The sequence below is a fragment of the Schistocerca cancellata genome, chromosome 2 (genome assembly GCF_023864275.1).
Source record: "Schistocerca cancellata isolate TAMUIC-IGC-003103 chromosome 2, iqSchCanc2.1, whole genome shotgun sequence".
NCBI classification, from domain to species: Eukaryota; Metazoa; Arthropoda; class Insecta; order Orthoptera; family Acrididae; genus Schistocerca; species Schistocerca cancellata.
In genome coordinates this window covers 136123501-136144045 of record NC_064627.1, presented here as the reverse complement: position 1 = coordinate 136144045, position 20545 = coordinate 136123501, and the positions used below count along the sequence as shown (strand labels likewise).

The 20545-nt window shown below is 47.4% G+C and overlaps 1 protein-coding gene across 3 annotated transcripts in view; it reads left to right on the top strand.

The window, feature by feature from the left end:
- Positions 1 to 20545, top strand: part of LOC126161409 (androgen-induced gene 1 protein-like) — a 244359-nt gene that overhangs the window by 60343 nt on the left and 163471 nt on the right. Inside the window, exon 1 of one of the 3 annotated variants that reach the window (XM_049917190.1) lies at positions 15908 to 16147. The exons of the other annotated variants lie outside the window; for them this stretch is intronic. Within the exon in view, the coding sequence (XP_049773147.1) occupies positions 15923 to 16147 (225 nt within the window). The 5' untranslated portion in view covers positions 15908 to 15922. Of the gene's footprint in view, positions 1 to 15907; positions 16148 to 20545 lie in introns of those variants that run through there. 3 annotated transcript variants of the gene reach the window in all.

Sequence of the window (20545 nt, the reverse complement as noted above, 5' to 3'; positions counted from 1 at the left end):
GATGCTGGAGCCACTGCTGTTTCTTATTTATATAAATGATATGCCTTCTAGTGTTTCAGGTGATTCAAAAATATTTCTGTTTGCTGATGACCCCAGCTTGATAGTGAAGGAGCTTGTGTGTAATATTGAAACAGTATCAAATAATGTAGTTCATGAAATAAGTTTGTGGCTTGTGGAAAATAATTTGATGCTAAATCACAGTAAGACTCAGTTTTTACAGTTTCTAACTCACAATTCAACAAGAACCGATATTTTGATCAGACAGAATGGGCATATTATAAGCGAGACGGAACAGTTCAAGTTCTTAGCCGTTCGGATAGATAGTAAGCTGTTGTGGAAAGCCCATGTCCAGGATCTTGTTCAGAAACTAAATGCTGCTTTATTTACCATTAGAACAGTATCTGAAATAAGTGACACTTCAACACGAAAAGTAGTCTCTTTCGCATATTTTCATACGCTTATGTCGTATGGTATTATTTTTTGGGGTAATTCTTCTGATTCAAAAAGGGTATTTCTGGCTCAAAAATGGGCTGTTCGAGCTATATGCGGTGTAAGTTCGAGAACCCCTTGTCGACCCCTATTCAATAGTCTGGGAATTCTGACATTGCCCTCACAGTATATAATTTCTTTAAAGTCGTTTGTTGTTAGCAATCTTAACCTATTCCCAAGAGTTAGCAGCTTTCACTCAGTTAATACTAGGCAGAAATCCAATCTGCATGTGGAATGCACTTCCTTGACTCTTGTGCAGAAAGGAGTGCAGTATTCTGCTGCATCCATTTTCAATAAGCTACCCCGACTTGTCACCTGAATGTTTTTTTTATATTTCATTTTATCTGTTTCTAATATCGTGTTATAATTTCATGTATTGACTCGTTCCATAACCATGGAGACTTCTCCTTACCTCCCACGGAACAATAAATAAATAAATAAAGTCCCATAGTGCTCAGGGCCATCTGAACCATATCATTAGAGTAAATTCTATATATTACACTATGTGTTTCTAGAGGGGGCGGCTTACCGAGTACCAGGCCAGATTCGTAACTTTGTTCAAGACTTCCTTGCAAATACAACTCGACACGTGTTTCTTATCGGAATAAAATCTTTGGATCTTCTCTTCCGGAGCACGCCGATGTAGTGTGATGTAACAATGCCAGAAGACAGTACCGATTTGCAGAAGTGCTTACAGAGCATTGATGACTGTTGCAGGGACTGGTAGCTGACCCGGAAGGTAAATGGATGTAACATATTGCGCATACATAGTAGGATAATCCCAAAAGTAAAGTTTCCTATTTTTTTATAAGTATATAGACCTGTTCATTTCTACAATGATTTACATCAGTTTACAGCTTGAATATTTAGCTATTTTTCGACGTAATCACCATTTCTATCGATGCATTTTTGTAGACGCTGTGGCAGTTTTTGTATGCCTATGTCATACCAGCTCGCAGCCGTGTTGTTCAGAAAGTTATGAACCTCTTCTTTCACCTCGTCGTCGAAGCTGAATCGCTTTCCGGCCAAATGTTCTTTTAACCTGGGCAACAGGTGATAGTCACTGGGCGCCAAGTCAGGACTATAGGGTGGGTGGGTGATTATTTTCCACTGAAACTGTTGCAGTAGAGCAACGGTTTGCCGAGCGATGTCATGGAGAATGTGTACGCCCTTGCTCAACATTCCTCTTCTCCGGTTCTGAATTGCCCGTTTGAAGTTTTTCATCGTCTCACAGTACCTGTCAGCGTTAATTGTGGTCCCAGTGGGCATAAAGTCGACCAACAATACCCCTTTCCGATCCCAAAAAACGGTTGTCATAACTTTACTGGCAGACTGTGTTTGATTGAATTTCCGCGGCTTTGGAGAAGAAGGATGCCGCCACTGGCGGGATTGTTGCTTGCTCTCAGGTGTAAAGTGGTATGCCCAGGTTTCGTCACCCGTGACAATTGAGTCGAGAAAGTTGTCCTGTTCGGCTGCAAGGCGGTGAAGAAATGATTGGGAAGCGTCAACTCGTTGCCGCATGTGGTCCTCAGTCAGATAGCGTGGCAACCATCTTGCGCACACTTTCCGTTAGTTCAATGTTTCCTTTAAAATTCTGTGAGCGATGCTTGGGAAACCTCAGGAACCAACGTGTAGAGATCATCCAAGGTGATCCGCCGATCTTCACGCATGCTTTGCTCAACCTTCAACACAGTCCCCTCAGAAATTGACGGTCTCTCGCTCCTTTGTTCGTCGTGAATTTCGGCCCGACCAGCTGCAAACTCTCTACACCACTTACGAACATTTTTGACGTCCATGCACGACTCATCATACACTTCCGTCAACTGGCGATGGATTTCAATTGGCGCAGTGCCCTTTGCGTTCAAAAACTGAATAACTGCGCGCAATTCTCACTTGGTGGTAACATCCAAAGGGAGCTCCATTCTCAACGGCTGCCAAGCCAAGACAGCGCCTCAGCGCGGCGTGCGCATGTTTACACACAGCGTGTGAAGCACTCTTCATAACAGTGAGCAACTGCCACACAAACAGAGTTTTGTACTTAAAAAATAGGAGAACTTACTTTTTGGATTACCCTCGTAGGAAAAAGAAATCCACTAGTATATTGCTACACTATTGATGACAAACTGCATGAGACAGTAACTACTGTAACAGTATCTAGCAGTAACTGTTCAGAACGACCTTAAGTGTAATGACCACATAAAAGAAACAGTGGGAAAAGCGGACCCCAGACTGAGATTCATAGCAAGAATCTTAAGGACATGTAATTCATCGAGCAAGGAGATGGCTTGCAATTCGTTTGTTCGACGGATTCTTGAGTATTGGTCATCATCTGGGGCCCCAAGCAGGCAGGACTGATAGAAGAGGTAGAGAAGCTCCAACGAAGAGAGGCGCGTTTCGGTGCGAGAGCGTTACAGGGACGCTCAACAAAGTTCCGCGGCTGACGCTGACCTTGAGGATGACGGACAGTTTTCCTACTGAAGTTTCGGAAGAATTCTTCCCACGCGCCATTCGCGGATGGAACAGGGAACGGGAATAAGTCACCTGAACTTCCCCGCGTCACAGGCGGTCAGGTGTCTTGCAGAGTAATGACTTGGATGTTGATCATGTGCTTTGGACTTTGCTGGCTGACTGCTTCACAAGTAACATTCTATCTTTTACACTCTAAAGGAGTGGTCGTCAAACTGGGGACGCGGGCCGAATTCTGCCCGAATCAGGCGCTGGCACGGTTCGCGGTTCTCACATCGGAAACTCCCCATTTTATCGTCCTCACATTTAGTTCAAAAAATGGTTGAAATGGCTCTGAACACTATGGGACTTAACGTCTATGGTCATCAGTCCCCTAGAACTTAGAACTACTTAAACTGAACTAACCTAAGGACAGCACACAACACCCAGCCATCACGAGGCAGAGAAAATCCCTGACCGCGCCGGGAATCGAACCCGGGAACCCGGGCGTGGGAAGCGAGAACGCTACCGCACGACCACGAGGTGCGGGCACATTTAGTGGTAAGGTGGTCCAATGCATAGTTCGTCAATAACTGAACACAGATCAACAATGAAAACAGGAAAAAGGTTTACTGAACTACGAAAAAAGGAGCAGAGTAGAAACAGTGAACGGTCCAAGCACAAGATGTGAAACATCGATTGAATTGAAATAGCCACGGCGTCGCAGTTCTGTGGTCACGGTGTTGGACTGCGAAGGGAAATATCCGTGTTCAAACTTCCCTTGTGCCCCATATATATATATTTTTTTCGCAAGGTTATTGATATGCCCGCTAAACCCGCCGGGCAGAACAGGTAACTAGGATTGAGGAAAGGGCCAAATAAGGTTGCGGTCAGTTTCACCTTCTAATTGTAATTTAATAACGCTTTTACAACCAAAGCGGCACATGGCCGGACCTTTACCGAATGCAACAAGAAATCTTAACAAATCAACAAGATAAAAATCCAATTAAGATAGCAATAAAATAATTAAAAAACAAACATCACAGCGCAAAGTAGATGGCACAGACATACTCAAGATGCAATACAAATGGCTGAAGGCCACAATTAAGTTTCAAAATTTTAGAATATATTACCATAGACCTATAAAGACAGAAGGCCACAATGTCTAAAATAAAAAAAAGAAATCTTAAAAAATCAACAAGATAAAAACGCAATTAGAGAGGCAATAAAAGAAAAAACGGCTCTGAGCACTATGGGACTTAACATCTATGGTCATCAGTCCCCTAGAACTTTGAACTACTTAAACCAAACTAACCTAAGGACATCACACAACACCCAATCATCACGAGGCAGAGAAAATCCCGCAATAAAAGAAAAACCAAAAACATATCACGGCTAAGTGTAAAGCCTCAAGGCAAAGTAGATAGAACAAACATATGCAAGGTACAATACCAATGGCTGAAGACCACAATTAAGTTTCAAAATTTTAAAATATATCCATAATCTTTTAAAGGCCGCAATGTTCGAGCTTGAGAGATAAATTTAAGAATTAATTTAGCAAAATTTTTAAGAAAAAGAAAAAATAACCATAAGCCTTAAATTTTAAGTAGCTGAAAACAGATAATTAAACACCGGTGGCACTCAAAAGCGTCCAGGGAGGTCGGTCTGCCCTCGTTCACTTAGGCGAGACAGGTGGTGAGCCCAACTACACTTGATCCGTCGGAACCCAACCAGCAGACAGCCAAGGACCTATCGACACAACAACTTGCTTCCCGTCAATCAGTACATGAGAACTCAAACAGAAAAGGTTACAGACGTGATAATCCACAATGGAGTATGTATTAGCTGTCAAATTTACACACCATGCTGGACAGCGACAACAGGCGAGGAAAGGACGCTGCCTGAAATTACGTTAGTGGCCAGGGCAGGTAACCGTAACACTAACGGCCACTGGGCACAAAATTCCGCTGGTACACTTGAATTTGAAACACGGTAATATAGTTAACTTCACCCAAAAAAACACTGGCTGAATTTACATCAGTGCCCAGGTTCAGGTAATCAGAACACTAACGGCCAGAAGGAAGAAAATTCCGCTGGTCCACTCGAATTGTAGTCAACGAAAATAGTTAATTGCATCGCATGGCGTCTGAATTTCAGCAGTAGAAACACTCGGTGTTGCTCACAGGAAAACTTTCCCAACAGCAAACCACCGAAACGAACAACCACAACACGAATTGACGTGGCTTGAGTAGTTGAAACCACTTTTCAACTTTGACGTCCTGGGTCGCTGAACCACCAAGCTCCACCCACGGTCCGACACTGCGCAGGGGTTGCAGCAGACTGCACCGCGCAGAGAGAACTTCCCTCGTCCGCAACAAGCGACCGACTGCCTGCAGACCCTCTAGACGGAAACTGTATGCACCAAACCAAAGATGGTACACTGCGCAGATATCGATACACATCACTGCTGCCACACGTAGAAGGAAGAAGATCCACGATGTAAACATAACAAGGGCGGGAAACTAAACACCGATAGACAGCGAAGTTCACGAAAACGCGTAGTTGGGAGTTAGCACGGCTCAGTTATGAACTGCCTCTCCGGTCACTGATGTGTCTGTTCGGTGTACCCTAATTTGCGTATGTGTAGTGGTGTAATATGCGATTGCAACAGCGAGGTGTAACGTTCCGTTTAGGAAGCTTTACTCTTGAATTCCTTTGTCGGAACGCAGTTCACGCCAGTTTGTTGTTTGCATCTCTGTGAGTGGTCTATACCGCATCTTTTCAGCTCTCACTATTCATCACATTTATTTGCGACAGTAATATTTTCTTACATGGCTCATGTTCTATAACCATTGTATAGTATGACAACTGCCAAGACTACAAAAGAACAGACACATCACTTACTGGACGGGCAGTTCATAAATTTGTGAAAAAAAAAGTGGGGCACGACGGAGATTTGAACACGGGTGTCCCGCTTTGCAGTCCAACACTACGACCACACAATCACGACGCAGTGATTCTTAGCAGTCACTGGATATTGCACAAATTAAGCTTGCACCGGTCACTACTTCTATTTTACTTTTTTCACAGTTCAGTCCGCCTTGTTTTCATACTTCATCTGTGTTCAATTTTGGACGACACATCCACTGGGCCATCTTACCACTAAAGGTGAGGGCGGTGCGAGGGCAGTTTCCTTTGACAGCACTAGAATATTATTATAGACGGCTGACAACCACGAACCGCACGAACACTTGATTCAGCCCGCATTCGGCCTGTGGGTCACAGTTTGACGATCACTGCTCCAATGACCGCCTTGTCAGTACAAACGCATTTTGGTATCCGACAGTGATTCGGATTCCCTGTTCAGCCCCGAGTAGCGATATAGAGAAAAGGTGAGAGGTACTCAGGCTTCATACCACGGCCGTTGAGGACATCGCCCCCACCACCGGCATGTCGCGTGGGCCTGGCCACTAACGCACAGGGTCCGTAAATACTGAGGCGCCACACTTGTCCGACAGTGTTCGCTCTTCCCTGGAGCCTTCGATAGCGTCACTGATATCTGAGTGACTGATCTTGCCTGTATTTACGCTTTTAGATTCGGAACGCACCGAAGTGTGTGAGCACAGGTTACAGTGACATCCACTACTCTCTGGACTTTACTGCTGGCTGGGCGTTCATTTCGCGAAGTCTGCCGTCATCGACTACAGAGGTTTCGCCATCACCACCAGCGCGAATAAACATAAACTATTCTACTTACAGCGAGACGGATACAAGATGCAGTTAACATTGTCCTTTAAATGAAGCATGTTTCACTGCTTAGTATTTGCATTTGCTAGTTCTTTGCCCTTTAGTACAATTTAAAGTTATATTTTGAAATGCAATAACTTAAATTACTTTATAGAAGGTATTGTTTCAATAAGAAATGCAACCTTTTTCTTTCTGAAGGCAGTTTGGTTTTATTCAGGGTTCTGCACCCCGTATTATTCCCTGCCCTTTTCGCTACAAAATCCTATTTTTCAACGCAATCTTCGTTCAAGTCGACGGCCTTACGCAATCTTACTGTGAGAGCACGTATGCCCGCATGGTATCACTCTATTAGTCGATGTCGGAGCCAATGTCTTGATGCATCTATAACATCCACACCATCCACGTACAGTTTCCTGCGGAGTGCATCCTTCATTGAGCCAGACAGGTGGAAGTCGGAAGATGCGAGATCTGAGCTACAGCGGGATGAGGAAGAATGATCCAGTGAGGTACTCTGAGGACTACCAACAGAGACGTCCACTTGAGCAGCGAGATTTTTTGTTTGTGATCCGCCGATAGCCTCGAACGAGAGTGTCCGCACGTTTCAACATTGCAGGACTCACAACTGTGTGTGACCGGCCAGCACACGGAAGATCTAACGGGTTTCTGAGACCTTGTTGCGATGACGACAGACGCCTCTCCCAATGATTCATCGTGTATTTGTTCACTGCCATATCTCCGTAGACATACTTCAAGTGTCTATGAATATCTGATGTGTTGGAGTTTTTCACCAAAAGAAACAATATTTGTAATGCACCTGCGTTATGACACTATTTTGAAGGCTACGTATTGCGCCACCACCAGTTGGAATTTCATGAAACTATAGGGGCTGAGGTGGGAATATTCCACTATGTCCCACAACAAACTCAGCTAACTACGTAGCCTACGTTATTAACTCTGGCCGACCAGAGTGGCCGTGCGGTTCTAGGCGCTAAAGTCTGGAGCCGAGCGACCGCTACGGTCGCAGGTTCGAATCCTGCCTCGGGCATGGATGTGTGTGATGTCCTTAGGTTAGTTAGGTTTAATTAGTTTTAAGTTCTAGGCGATTGATGACCTTAGAAGTTAAGTCGCATAGTTCTCAGAGCCATTTCAACCATTTATTAACTCTGGATGGCATGGTGACACTTGATACGGGTGTTGCCGGCTAAGTTGCTGGCGGAGGAAGTTTCCACCAGTATTGGCAGGCGGGGAGAAGGTACGAAAGGTGACGACATGAAGATCTTGATAAGAAGGCTGGATAGCATCCTGCATCAAATCCAACTTTCCCAGAATTCGTAATAGAAGGGCATGTGACCCCGTTGGTACTGCTCTGGACTGGTGAGCTGCGCATCTCCCAGTCCAATTGCACACCACATAAACACTTCCCGCACCAGACAACCGCCACTTCTCATGTCCTGTTTCTCGAATGACTAGTATAATGGCCGCAGTTTGTAATACGAGTCACTAGTCACGACTTCGCAAGAAACTTTCTTCTGTGCTTACAGTCTACAATGATGGGAGTTATTGCGTTTACACTAGATTGTCCCCACTGAAGTGCCCACAGCAGAGGTGCTCATTTTTAACAGTGGTCCTTGTCCTCCCGGCCAAGCATGACTACTTTGTACTTGGGAGCCTGGACATTATATATTATACTAGAAGAGCATTAGGTTTAAGTGTGGTATCGACGACGAGCGGATTAGAGGCAACGCACAAGCCCGGAAAGAAAGGGAGTTCGCCGATTTCTTTCCTTCTTAACCATATTTGTTTTTCGAAAGACGTCTTTGGTGCTTTTAAAGACGACTTTGGTGCTTTTAAAGATGTCTTTGGTGCTTTTAAAGACGTCTTTGGTGCTTTTAAAGAAGTCTTTGGTGCTTTTAAAGAAGTCTTTGGTGCTTTTAAGCTTTTAAAGAAGTCTTTGGTGCTTTTAAAGAAGTCTTTGGTGCTTTTAAAGAAGTTTTAAACATATGAATTCTTTGTTTTTTAAAGATTTGACTCCTTTGTTTTTTAAAGATTTGACTCCTTTGTTTTTTAAAGATATGACTCCTTTGTTTTTCAAAGATATGACACCTTTGTTTTTTAAAGATACGCCTCCTTTGTATTTTAAAGATATGACTCCTTTGTTTATACACCTCCTTTGTATTTTAAAGATACGACTCCTTTGTTTAAAAAGTTTTATTTGTTTTTAAAAAACTTAAGCTTCTGTTTACCCTAAAAACTATGGTGCAAAAAGTTTTGCTTATCAAACTCGTCTTTTGCTTATCAAACTCGTCTTTTGCTTATCACACTCGTCTTTTGCTTATCAAACTCGTCTTTGCTTCTCAGACTCGCCTTTTGCTTCTCGAACTCGTCTTTTGCTTCTCAGACTCGCCTCTTGCTTCTCAGACTCGCCTCTTGCTTCTCAGACTCGCCTCTTGCTTCTCAGACTCGCCTCTTGCTTCTCAGACTCGCCTCTTGCTTCTCAGACTCGCCTCTTGCTTCTCAGACTCGCCTCTTGCTTCTCAGACTCGCCTCTTGCTTCTCAGACTCGCCTCTTGCTTCTCAGACTCGCCTCTTGCTTCTCAGACTCGCCTCTTGCTTCTCAGACTCGCCTCTTGCTTCTCAGACTCGCCTCTTGCTTCTCAGACTCGCCTCTTGCTTCTCAGACTCGCCTCTTGCTTCTCAGACTCGCCTCTTGCTTCTCAGACTCGCCTCTTGCTTCTCAGACTCGCCTCTTGCTTCTCAGACTCGCCTCTTGCTTCTCAGACTCGCCTCTTGCTTCTCGGACTCGCCTCTTGCTTCTCGGACTCGCCTCTTGCTTCTCAGACTCGCCTCTTGCTTCTCTGACTCGCCTCTTGCTTCTCTGACTCGCCTCTTGCTTCTCAGACTCGCCTCTTGCTTCTCGGACTCGCCTCTTGCTTCTCGGACTCGCCTCTTGCTTCTCTGACTCGCCTCTTGCTTCTCTGACTCGCCTCTTGCTTCTCTGACTCGTCTTTTGCTTCTCGGACTCGCCTTTTGCTTCTCGGACTCGCCTCTTGCTTCTCGGACTCGCCTCTTGCTTCTCGGACTCGCCTCTTGCTTCTCGGACTCGCCTCTTGCTTCTCGGACTCGCCTCTTGCTTCTCGGACTCGCCTCTTGCTTCTCGGACTCGCCTCTTGCTTCTCGGACTCGCCTCTTGCTTCTCGGACTCGCCTCTTGCTTCTCGGACTCGCCTCTTGCTTCTCGGACTCGCCTCTTGCTTCTCCGATTCGCCTCTTGCTTCTCAGATTAGCCTCTTGCTTCTCAGACTCGCCTCTTGCTTCTCAGACTCGCCTCTTGCTTCTCAGACTCGCCTCTTGCTTCTCAGACTCGCCTCTTGCTTCTCAGACTCGCCTCTTGCTTCTCAGACTCGCCTCTTGCTTCTCAGACTCGCCTCTTGCTTCTCAGACTCGCCTCTTGCTTCTCAGACTCGCCTCTTGCTTCTCAGACTCGCCTCTTGCTTCTCTGACTCGTCTCTTGCTTCTCGGACTCGCCTTTTGCTTCTCGGACTCGCCTTTTGCTTCTCGGACTCGCCTCTTGCTTCTCGGACTCGCCTCTTGCTTCTCAGACTCGCCTCTTGCTTCTCAGACTCGCCTCTTGCTTCTCAGACTCGCCTCTTGCTTCTCAGACTCGCCTCTTGCTTCTCAGACTCGCCTCTTGCTTCTCAGACTCGCCTCTTGCTTCTCAGACTCGCCTCTTGCTTCTCAGACTCGCCTCTTGCTTCTCAGACTCGCCTCTTGCTTCTCAGACTCGCCTCTTGCTTCTCTGACTCGCCTCTTGCTTCTCAGACTCGCCTCTTACTTCTCAGACTCGCCTCTTGCTTCTCAGACTCGCCTCTTGCTTCTCAGACTCGCCTCTTGCTTCTCAGACTCGCCTCTTGCTTCTCAGACTCGCCTCTTGCTTCTCAGACTCGCCTCTTGCTTCTCAGACTCGCCTCTTGCTTCTCAGACTCGCCTCTTGCTTCTCAGACTCGCCTCTTGCTTCTCAGACTCGCCTCTTGCTTCTCAGACTCGCCTCTTGCTTCTCAGACTCGCCTCTTGCTTCTCAGACTCGCCTCTTGCTTCTCAGACTCGCCTCTTGCTTCTCAGACTCGCCTCTTGCCTCACAGACTCGCCTCTTGCCTCACAGACTCGCCTCTTGCTTCACCGACTCGCCTCTTGCTTCACCGACTCGCCTCTTCCTTCACCGACTCGCCTCTTGCTTCTCGGACTCGCCTCTTGCTTCTCGGACTCGCCTCTTGCTTCTCGGACTCGCCTCTTGCTTCTCGGACTCGCCTCTTGCTTCTCGGACTCGCCTCTTGCTTCTCGGACTCGCCTCTTGCTTCTCGGACTCGCCTCTTGCTTCTCGGACTCGCCTCTTGCTTCTCGGACTCGCCTCTTGCTTCTCGGACTCGCCTCTTGCTTCTCGGACTCGCCTCTTGCTTCTCGGACTCGCCTTTTGCTTCTCGGACTCGCCTTTTGCTTCTCGGACTCGCCTCTTGCTTCTCGGACTCGCCTCTTGCTTCTCGGACTCGCCTCTTGCTTCTCGGACTCGCCTCTTGCTTCTCGGACTCGCCTCTTGCTTCTCAGACTCGCCTCTTGCTTCTCAGACTCGCCTCTTGCTTCTCAGACTCGCCTCTTGCTTCTCAGACTCGCCTCTTGCTTCTCAGACTCGCCTCTTGCTTCTCAGACTCGCCTCTTGCTTCTCAGACTCGCCTCTTGCTTCTCAGACTCGCCTCTTGCTTCTCAGACTCGCCTCTTGCTTCTCAGACTCGCCTCTTGCTTCTCAGACTCGCCTCTTGCTTCTCAGACTCGCCTCTTGCTTCTCAGACTCGCCTCTTGCTTCTCAGACTCGCCTCTTGCTTCTCAGACTCGCCTCTTGCTTCTCAGACTCGCCTCTTGCTTCTCAGACTCGCCTCTTGCTTCTCAGACTCGCCTCTTGCTTCTCAGACTCGCCTCTTGCTTCTCAGACTCGCCTCTTGCTTCTCAGACTCGCCTCTTGCTTCTCAGACTCGCCTCTTGCTTCTCAGACTCGCCTCTTGCTTCTCAGACTCGCCTCTTGCTTCTCAGACTCGCCTCTTGCTTCTCAGACTCGCCTCTTGCTTCTCAGACTCGCCTCTTGCTTCTCAGACTCGCCTCTTGCTTCTCAGACTCGCCTCTTGCCTCACAGACTCGCCTCTTGCTTCACCGACTCGCCTCTTGCTTCACCGACTCGCCTCTTGCTTCACCGACTCGCCTCTTGCTTCTCGGACTCGCCTCTTGCTTCTCGGACTCGCCTCTTGCTACTCGGACTCGCCTCTTGCTACTCGGACTCGCCTCTTGCTTCTCGGACTCGCCTCTTGCTTCTCGGACTCGCCTCTTGCTTCTCGGACTCGCCTCTTGCTTCTCGGACTCGCCTCTTGCTTCTCGGACTCGCCTCTTGCTTCTCGGACTCGCCTCTTGCTTCTCGGACTCGCCTCTTGCTTCTCGGACTCGCCTCTTGCTTCTCGGACTCGCCTCTTGCTTCTCGGACTCGCCTCTTGCTTCTCGGACTCGCCTTTTGCTTCTCGGACTCGCCTTTTGCTTCTCGGACTCGCCTTTTGCTTCTCGGACTCGCCTTTTACTTCTCGGACTCGCCTTTTGCTTCTCGGACACGCCTCTTGCTTCTCAGACTCGCCTCTTGCTTCTCAGACTCGCCTCTTGCTTCTCAGACTCGCCTCTTGCTTCTCAGACTCGCCTCTTGCTTCTCAGACTCGCCTCTTGCTTCTCAGACTCGCCTCTTGCTTCTCAGACTCGCCTCTTGCTTCTCAGACTCGCCTCTTGCTTCTCAGACTCGCCTCTTGCTTCTCAGACTCGCCTCTTGCTTCTCAGACTCGCCTCTTGCTTCTCAGACTCGCCTCTTGCTTCTCAGACTCGCCTCTTGCTTCTCAGACTCGCCTCTTGCTTCTCAGACTCGCCTCTTGCTTCTCAGACTCGCCTCTTGCTTCTCAGACTCGCCTCTTGCTTCTCAGACTCGCCTCTTGCTTCACCGACTCGCCTCTTGCTTCACCGACTCGCCTCTTGCTTCACCGACTCGCCTCTTGCTTCACCGACTCGCCTCTTGCTTCACCGACTCGCCTCTTGCTTCACCGACTCGCCTCTTGCTTCACCGACTCGCCTCTTGCTTCACCGACTCGCCTCTTGCTTCACCGACTCGCCTCTTGCTTCACCGACTCGCCTCTTCCTTCACCGACTCGCCTCTTGCTTCTCGGACTCGCCTCTTGCTTCTCGGACTCGCCTCTTGCTTCTCGGACTCGCCTCTTGCTTCTCGGACTCGCCTCTTGCTTCTCGGACTCGCCTCTTGCTTCTCGGACTCGTCTTTTGCTTCTCGGACTCGCCTTTTGCTTCTCGGACTCGCCTTTTGCTTCTCGGACTCGCCTTTTGCTTCTCGGACTCGCCTTTTGCTTCTCGGACTCGCCTTTTGCTTCTCGGACTCGCCTTTTGCTTCTCGGACTCGCCTTTTGCTTCTCGGACTCGCCTTTTGCTTCTCGGACTCGCCTATTGCTTCTCGGACTCGCCTATTGCTTCTCGGACTCGCCTATTGCTTCTCGGACTCGCCTATTGCTTCTCGGACTCGCCTTTTGCTTCTCGGACTCGCCTTTTGCTTCTCGGACTCGTCTTTTGCTTCTCGGACTCGCCTTTTGCTTCTCGGACTCGCCTTTTGCTTCTCGGACTCGCCTTTTGCTTCTCGGACTCGCCTTTTGCTTCTCGGACTCGCCTTTTGCTTCTCGGACTCGCCTTTTGCTTCTCGGACTCGCCTTTTGCTTCTCGGACTCGCCTTTTGCTTCTCGGACTCGCCTTTTGCTTCTCGGACTCGCCTTTTGCTTCTCGGACTCGCCTATTGCTTCTCGGACTCGCCTTTTGCTTCTCGGACTCGCCTCTTGCTTCTCGGACTCGCCTCTTGCTTCTCGGACTCGCCTCTTGCTTCTCGGACTCGCCTCTTGCTTCTCAGACTCGCCTCTTGCTTCTCAGACTCGCCTCTTGCTTCTCAGACTCGCCTCTTGCTTCCCAGACTCGCCTCTTGCTTCCCAGACTCGCCTCTTGCTTCTCAGACTCGCCTCTTGCTTCTCAGACTCGCCTCTTGCTTCTCAGACTCGCCTCTTGCTTCTCAGACTCGCCTCTTGCTTCACCGACTCGCCTCTTGCTTCACCGACTCGCCTCTTGCTTCACCGACTCGCCTCTTGCTTCACCGACTCGCCTCTTGCTTCTCGGACTCGCCTCTTGCTTCTCGGACTCGCCTCTTGCTTCTCGGACTCGCCTCTTGCTTCTCGGACTCGCCTCTTGCTTCTCGGACTCGCCTCTTGCTTCTCGGACTCGCCTCTTGCTTCTCGGACTCTGCTTCTCGGACTCGCCTCTTGCTTCTCGGACTCGCCTTTTGCTTCTCGGACTCGCCTTTTGCTTCTCGGACTCGCCTTTTGCTTCTCGGACTCGCCTTTTGCTTCTCGGACTCGCCTTTTGCTTCTCGGACGCGCCTCTTGCTTCTCAGACTCGCCTCTTGCTTCTCAGACTCGCTTCTTGCTTCTCAGACTCGCTTCTTGCTTCTCAGACTCGCCTCTTGCTTCTCAGACTCGCCTCTTGCTTCTCAGACTCGCCTCTTGCTTCTCAGACTCGCCTCTTGCTTCTCAGACTCGCCTCTTGCTTCTCAGACTCGCCTCTTGCTTCACCGACTCGCCTCTTGCTTCACCGACTCGCCTCTTGCTTCACCGACTCGCCTCTTGCTTCACCGACTCGCCTCTTCCTTCACCGACTCGCCTCTTCCTTCACCGACTCGCCTCTTGCTTCACCGACTCGCCTCTTGCTTCTCGGACTCGCCTCTTGCTTCTCGGACTCGCCTCTTGCTTCTCGGACTCGCCTCTTGCTTCTCGGACTCTGCTTCTCGGACTCGCCTTTTGCTTCTCGGACTCGCCTTTTGCTTCTCGGACTCGCCTTTTGCTTCTCGAACTCGCCTTTTGCTTCTCGAACTCGCCTGTTGCTTCTCGAACTCGCCTTTTGCTTCTCGAACTCGCCTTTTGCTTCTCGAACTCGCCTTTTGCTTCTCGAACTCGCCTTTTGCTTCTCGAACTCGCCTTTTGCTTCTCGAACTCGCCTTTTGCTTCTCGAACTCGCCTTTTGCTTCTCGAACTCGCCTTTTGCTTCTCGAACTCGCCTTTTGCTTCTCGAACTCGCCTTTTGCTTCTCAAACTCGCCTTTTGCTTCTCAAACTCGCCTTTTGCTTCTCAAACTCGCCTTTTGCTTCTTAAACTCGTTTTCTTATCTAAAGAAAACTTTTGTTTTTTAAACACATATGTTTTTTTTTAAATAAACACGTCCCATGATTTTAAAAATAATGCGTTTGTTGGTTTTCAAAAGGATGTCTTCATTACTTTTTAGAATGATGACTCTTCTTCAAACACATATCTTTGCTGCTTTTGTTTACAAAACTCTTCTTTAAAAAACAAGAAGTCTGTTTCTTAAACAAGATTCTATTGGTTTAGAAAAACACGTATTTTCTTTTTAAAAAAGATGTCTTCGTTGATATTAAAAATTCACGTCTGTTGCTTGCTTAAAAAAGCAGATCGTACTCGTTTTCAAAACGATATTTGTTGTTTTTTTTTAAATACGTCTTTCGTAAAACACGTTTGTTTGTAGAAATGGATCACTTTTTTTTTAGAAAAAAATACGTATCTGCTCCTGCTGCTCATGTATAAACATGGCATTAAAAGTAGGCTTGCGAAACTGTGTTGTGGTCTCCCGCAAGTGGCTTGGTGCTCGCTTGACCCTGACAGAGCCAGTTCGAGCCCAGGTGGTGGCGGTGGCCGCGTGAGTGAGTGGACACTGAGATGACGGCCCGAGCCTCTGTGGGCGGCAGCAGGCAGTAGTGGAGTGGAGAGCGGCGCAGTGCAGCGGCGCCTGCCCCTGCCACGTGCAGCGCGACCCTCTCTACCGGGCCGGGGAGGCGCATTGTCCCGAGCAGGCGCCGTCGCTGTGCACTTGTCGGCCGACGCGACGCGGCGGGAAAATCGTTACCGTCCGCCGCCACCGCGGGGGAGGGGCGCTGAAGGGTGAGCCGGGGGGAGGGGGAGCGACGCTCCGGCGCGCGGCGTCTCGCGACACTCGACGGCGTCGCGGCGCCCGCGTCGCCGCTGCAGTAGCATTGCTCGCGTCCTCCTGGCAGTAAGTAGTCCGGTACCGGTAGCGTCTTCTGGAGGTGCGGTAGCTAGGGACCGCCGGCTGCCATGGCCAGGGCGTCGAGGGCGGCGGGTCACCACCGCCACTGCGGCTGGCACGTGACGGTCACGTGCCGCAAGGCGAGCGCGGCGGCGCTGCGCGTGTTCGCCGTGCTGCATTTCGCGGTCGGCCTACACGGCGCCTACCTGCTAGAGCACCCACACGTGGGGCCCATGCAGTCCCAAGTCTTCAGGGAGCTGGGGCAATGGAAGTTCCTCACCTTCTGGAACATGGTAAGCAGCGCCGCACCACACCACGCGCACTCTCCTTACCGACGTAGCCGTAAACATACTTAGCGGACAGTCCCCCTTGTAGTCTCGGTACTTGATGAATTATCTTGCATGTAGTCCGTAGATGACCAGTGGCGGAAGTCATGTTCAGTTTGAGGAAACGTAATGCTTAGAATCATCTCCCATAAAAGATTGTATTTCTGTTGTTCAATAGCTCACTCGTTTCTTTGTGGATAAAGTGCATGCTTCATATACACAAGTATATTGCTTGATATACACAAGTACCGGGTGATCAAAAAGTCAGTATAAATTTGAAAAATGAATAAATCACGAAATAATGTAGATACAGAGGTACAAATTGACACACATGCTTGGAATGACATGGGGTTTTATTAGAACCAAAAAAATACAAACGTTCAAAAAATGTCCGACAGATGGCGCTTCATCCGATCAGAATAGCCATAATTAGCATAACAACGTAAGACAAAGCAAAGATGATGTTCTTTACAGGAAATGCTCAATATTTCACCATCAGTCCTCAACAATAGCTGTAGTCGAGGAATAATGTTGTGAACAGCGCTGTAAAGCATGTCCAGAGTTATGGTGAGGCACTGGCGTCGGATGTTGTCTTTCACCATCCCTAGAGATGTCGGTCGACCACGATACACTTGCGACTTCAGGTAACCCCAAAGCCAATAATCGCACGCGCTGAGATCTGGGGACCTGGGAGCCCAAGCATGACGAAAGTGGCGGCTGAGCACACGATCATCACCAAACGACGCGCGCAAGAGATCTTTCACGCGTCTAGTAATGTGGGGTGTTTTTTTTTTCGTTCTAATAAAACCCCATGTCGTTCCAAGCACGTATGTCAATTTTTACCTCTCCATCTGCATTATTCCGTGGTGTATTAAGTTTTCAAATATATACTGACTTTTTGATCACCCGGTATATTGTATGAGTCATCACTACTTTGCAGCCACTGGTGCTGGATTGAAGACCGTGCTCCTTTTCTGTGCATTTATTTTCAGTGAAGCGCGTGCCCGAGTACACACACACACACACACACACACACACACAAACAAATTATTATATTTGAGTGTATGAGAGAAAACAATTACAACAACGCATATCGTACTTCTAATGCGAGTACAGACACATAATGCAGACGCCACACCAGTGCCCCAATCAGGACACGAACCTGCTACCTGAGCTTTGACTTGGGGTTACAGATACTGGCATCTTTCAGGCACTCTTCTCTGCTCCCTGTGTCTGTATCTGTAATACAATGTTTTAACATTAACTGAATTCAGGGCGATTGTTGCAAACAAGACAACAGGAGTCAATCACTGTCGAAGATGCTGTTTACAAAAACAGCGGCACAGTACTGGTTTCGAACCGACAACTTCATCTTCAGGTGATTTTTCGCGTTTAGATTGTTTGTCGTTTACATTAGATGTTGGCTGTTTTTCCCCCTGTGGCGAAAGTTCATTTTGGTGGTGGTGCCCTACAGAGCAAAAAGTGAGAAACGACCTTTTTAACGTTATCCATTAATGAATAAAAACAACGTAAACAAACCTGTAAGGCGGAATTATTATAGTTTTAGGTTACTTATGCCGAAGATCCCGCCTTATTATGTTGAACTGTTACACGCAGACGCACACACACACACACACACACACACACACACACACACACACACACACACACACACACAGCACAGTTTTTGCCACATGGAAAACTGTTAACAAAGAAGACCGTATCACAGACAAAACAGCGTCAAACAATTTTAATTGCACAAGAGCCATTTGAAACTGTCGGTTAGACATCGAGAACGGGGGCTATTTGTGTGAATAAATAAACAAATAAATAAATAAATAACTTCATTAACAATGGCTGGTTGCTGAGTTCTTGTTTGCAAGAACGAATTTTTATTATGTACAGTCATAGTCGCAAAATGCGTGTTTTCAACAAAATAACAGTAGCGGAATTCTTTTCGTCGGTGCTTGGCAGAACACGAAAAAATGCTAAATAGTAAACACTTTACTAATGCTCCGAGAAATATTTTTGTTCGGTCATGAACCGGATTTCGACTTTAGACCATTGTCAGGTGGCAACGGAATGTCGCGATCACAGATAAAGTGACTTGCGACTAAAACAGATGTTAGCTATACAGAAGATACACAAAAAGGAACTCTGGCACGTAGAGAATTGACAGAGAAAAGTTTTCATCTTTTTACTTAAATGTAACTATTTTTATGTGACATAAAAATTAAGTAACTATTTTGTAAACACTCTAATGTCATTTTGTATCTTCTGTATAAGGAATTTGGTATGGAGATACGTTGAACTCGAGCAAGAACAGAGGTTACTTCAGAAAGAAATCAATCTACATTTAAGAGGGTGAAGCAGGGAACGGATCTGATTCTTTTTTACGGCAGTGAACTTATGAACGTTGTACAATGTTTGGCTACTTCCATGGTGTGATGCACAGGTGCACGTTCCTGCCCTAGTCCCTGTGCACGCAAAGCTCCGCAGCTACTCTGCTTGCGCCACCGGGTTGTCGTGCACTGGGGCAGTTACGGAGGGGTGGGGGGTGAGGGCGGGGCGCACGTGACGAGCTATGCTTACCTGAACAGGTAGACACGTGAGGGCAGCTGACATCATTACATATACAATATTTACTTACCTACCGTCATGCATTACTCACTATTGAAACGTCCCCTTAGAAAAATTGTACATGACTGCTTAAACTGACATACAATATTTTTAGCGCAACGCAATCTGACGTTCAAAAATCCCAACAAAAGAATGGCCCTGACTAACATTAACCTATACGTTTCACAAATCACTTACCTCACAAAAACCTTAGTTACTCGAACTACTGCAATACAGCGAGCGCCACTACTGCCAGCTAAATAAAAGATTCAAACTACGGAAGGCACTAACTACTGATAGGCATAGTTAGCAAATGAAAGATTTTCATAGAGAACAAACAATGTATTTACCTTAATAGTCATCAAAAGTCATAATATATATATAGCAGTTCATGACATCCAGTCTTACAAATTTCAAAACTCCGCCATTTCTCTCCCCACATCCACCACTGCTGGCGGCTCACCTCCAACTGCGCAACGCTATGCGCTGTTCACATCCAGCTGCCCAACACTACAATGGCCAACAACAATGCAAACCAGCCACAGACTGCACGCAGCACTGCTACTGATTTTCATACAGAGCGCTACGTGGCGTTACCAATATAAAAACCTAAACAGCCTACTTACATAGCCCCCATGCTCCCCACAAAAAATTTTACAAATTGTTTTGGGCACTGGCCAATACAGATTTGAAAAAATTTTTCATAATTACAGAAAGAAAGATATCAAATGCACACACTTATTAATACAATGTTGGTCAAAAGCTAAAATTTTCTCACAGTCCATAAAGACAGTCCTGATCATTCATCACAGTAAAACTGCCGTTTCTTTTCTCAAAGTCTGAGCAGTAAAAGAAAATGCACACGGAAGTAGTGGATTTCCATGCAGTCTTGAAGAAGTAGTGTTGTCCTTCCAACGGAAAGACAGTGCTGACTCTCGACATGCAGACAGGTAATGGGCCACAACAGAGCAACCCCACCACAGACTGCACGCAGCACAGCCAGTGGTTTTCATACAGAGCGCTACGTGGCGTTACCAATATAAAAACCTAAACAGCCTACTTACACTATAACAACTAAACTGCTGATATCATGAGGACAGTATTACATAAATGGTACAATGAACAAAATGTTTTCCGGGGGTGCCACGGAAATGGTAACCATTTAACAGAGCTCCATAAAGTATGAAAGTAAAAGTGAAGTGGCCAGAGATAGCACTCATGTTCGCATGAGGTGTGCTTGCTTGTTTTGTGTGTCTCTGTTCTGAAAAAGGCTTTGGCAGAAAGCTCAGTACATAAGTCTCTTCGATGTATCTGTCTGCAATTCAACGTGACAAAATGTTTCGTAGATTAAATTCAGTGGCTGTGCAGGATCATGAAATTTCCCATTTCTTTTATGGAAATCGTTAGAATGAAAGAATATTTCAGTCTTGTAAAGACCGAATGAATGCTTCTCTTCTCGCTCTCAGTGTGTATAATTACACTACTGGCCATTAAAATTGCTACACCAAGAAGAAATACAGATGATAAACGAGTATTCATTGGACAAATATATTATACTAGAACTGACATGTGATTACATTTTCACGCAATTTGGGTGCATAGATCCTGAGAAATCAGTACCCAGAACAACCACCTCTGGCCGTAATAACGGCCTCGATACGCCTGGGCATTGAGTCAGACAGAGATTGGATGGCGTGTACAGGTACAGCTGCCCGTGCAGCTTCAACACGATACCACAGTTCATCA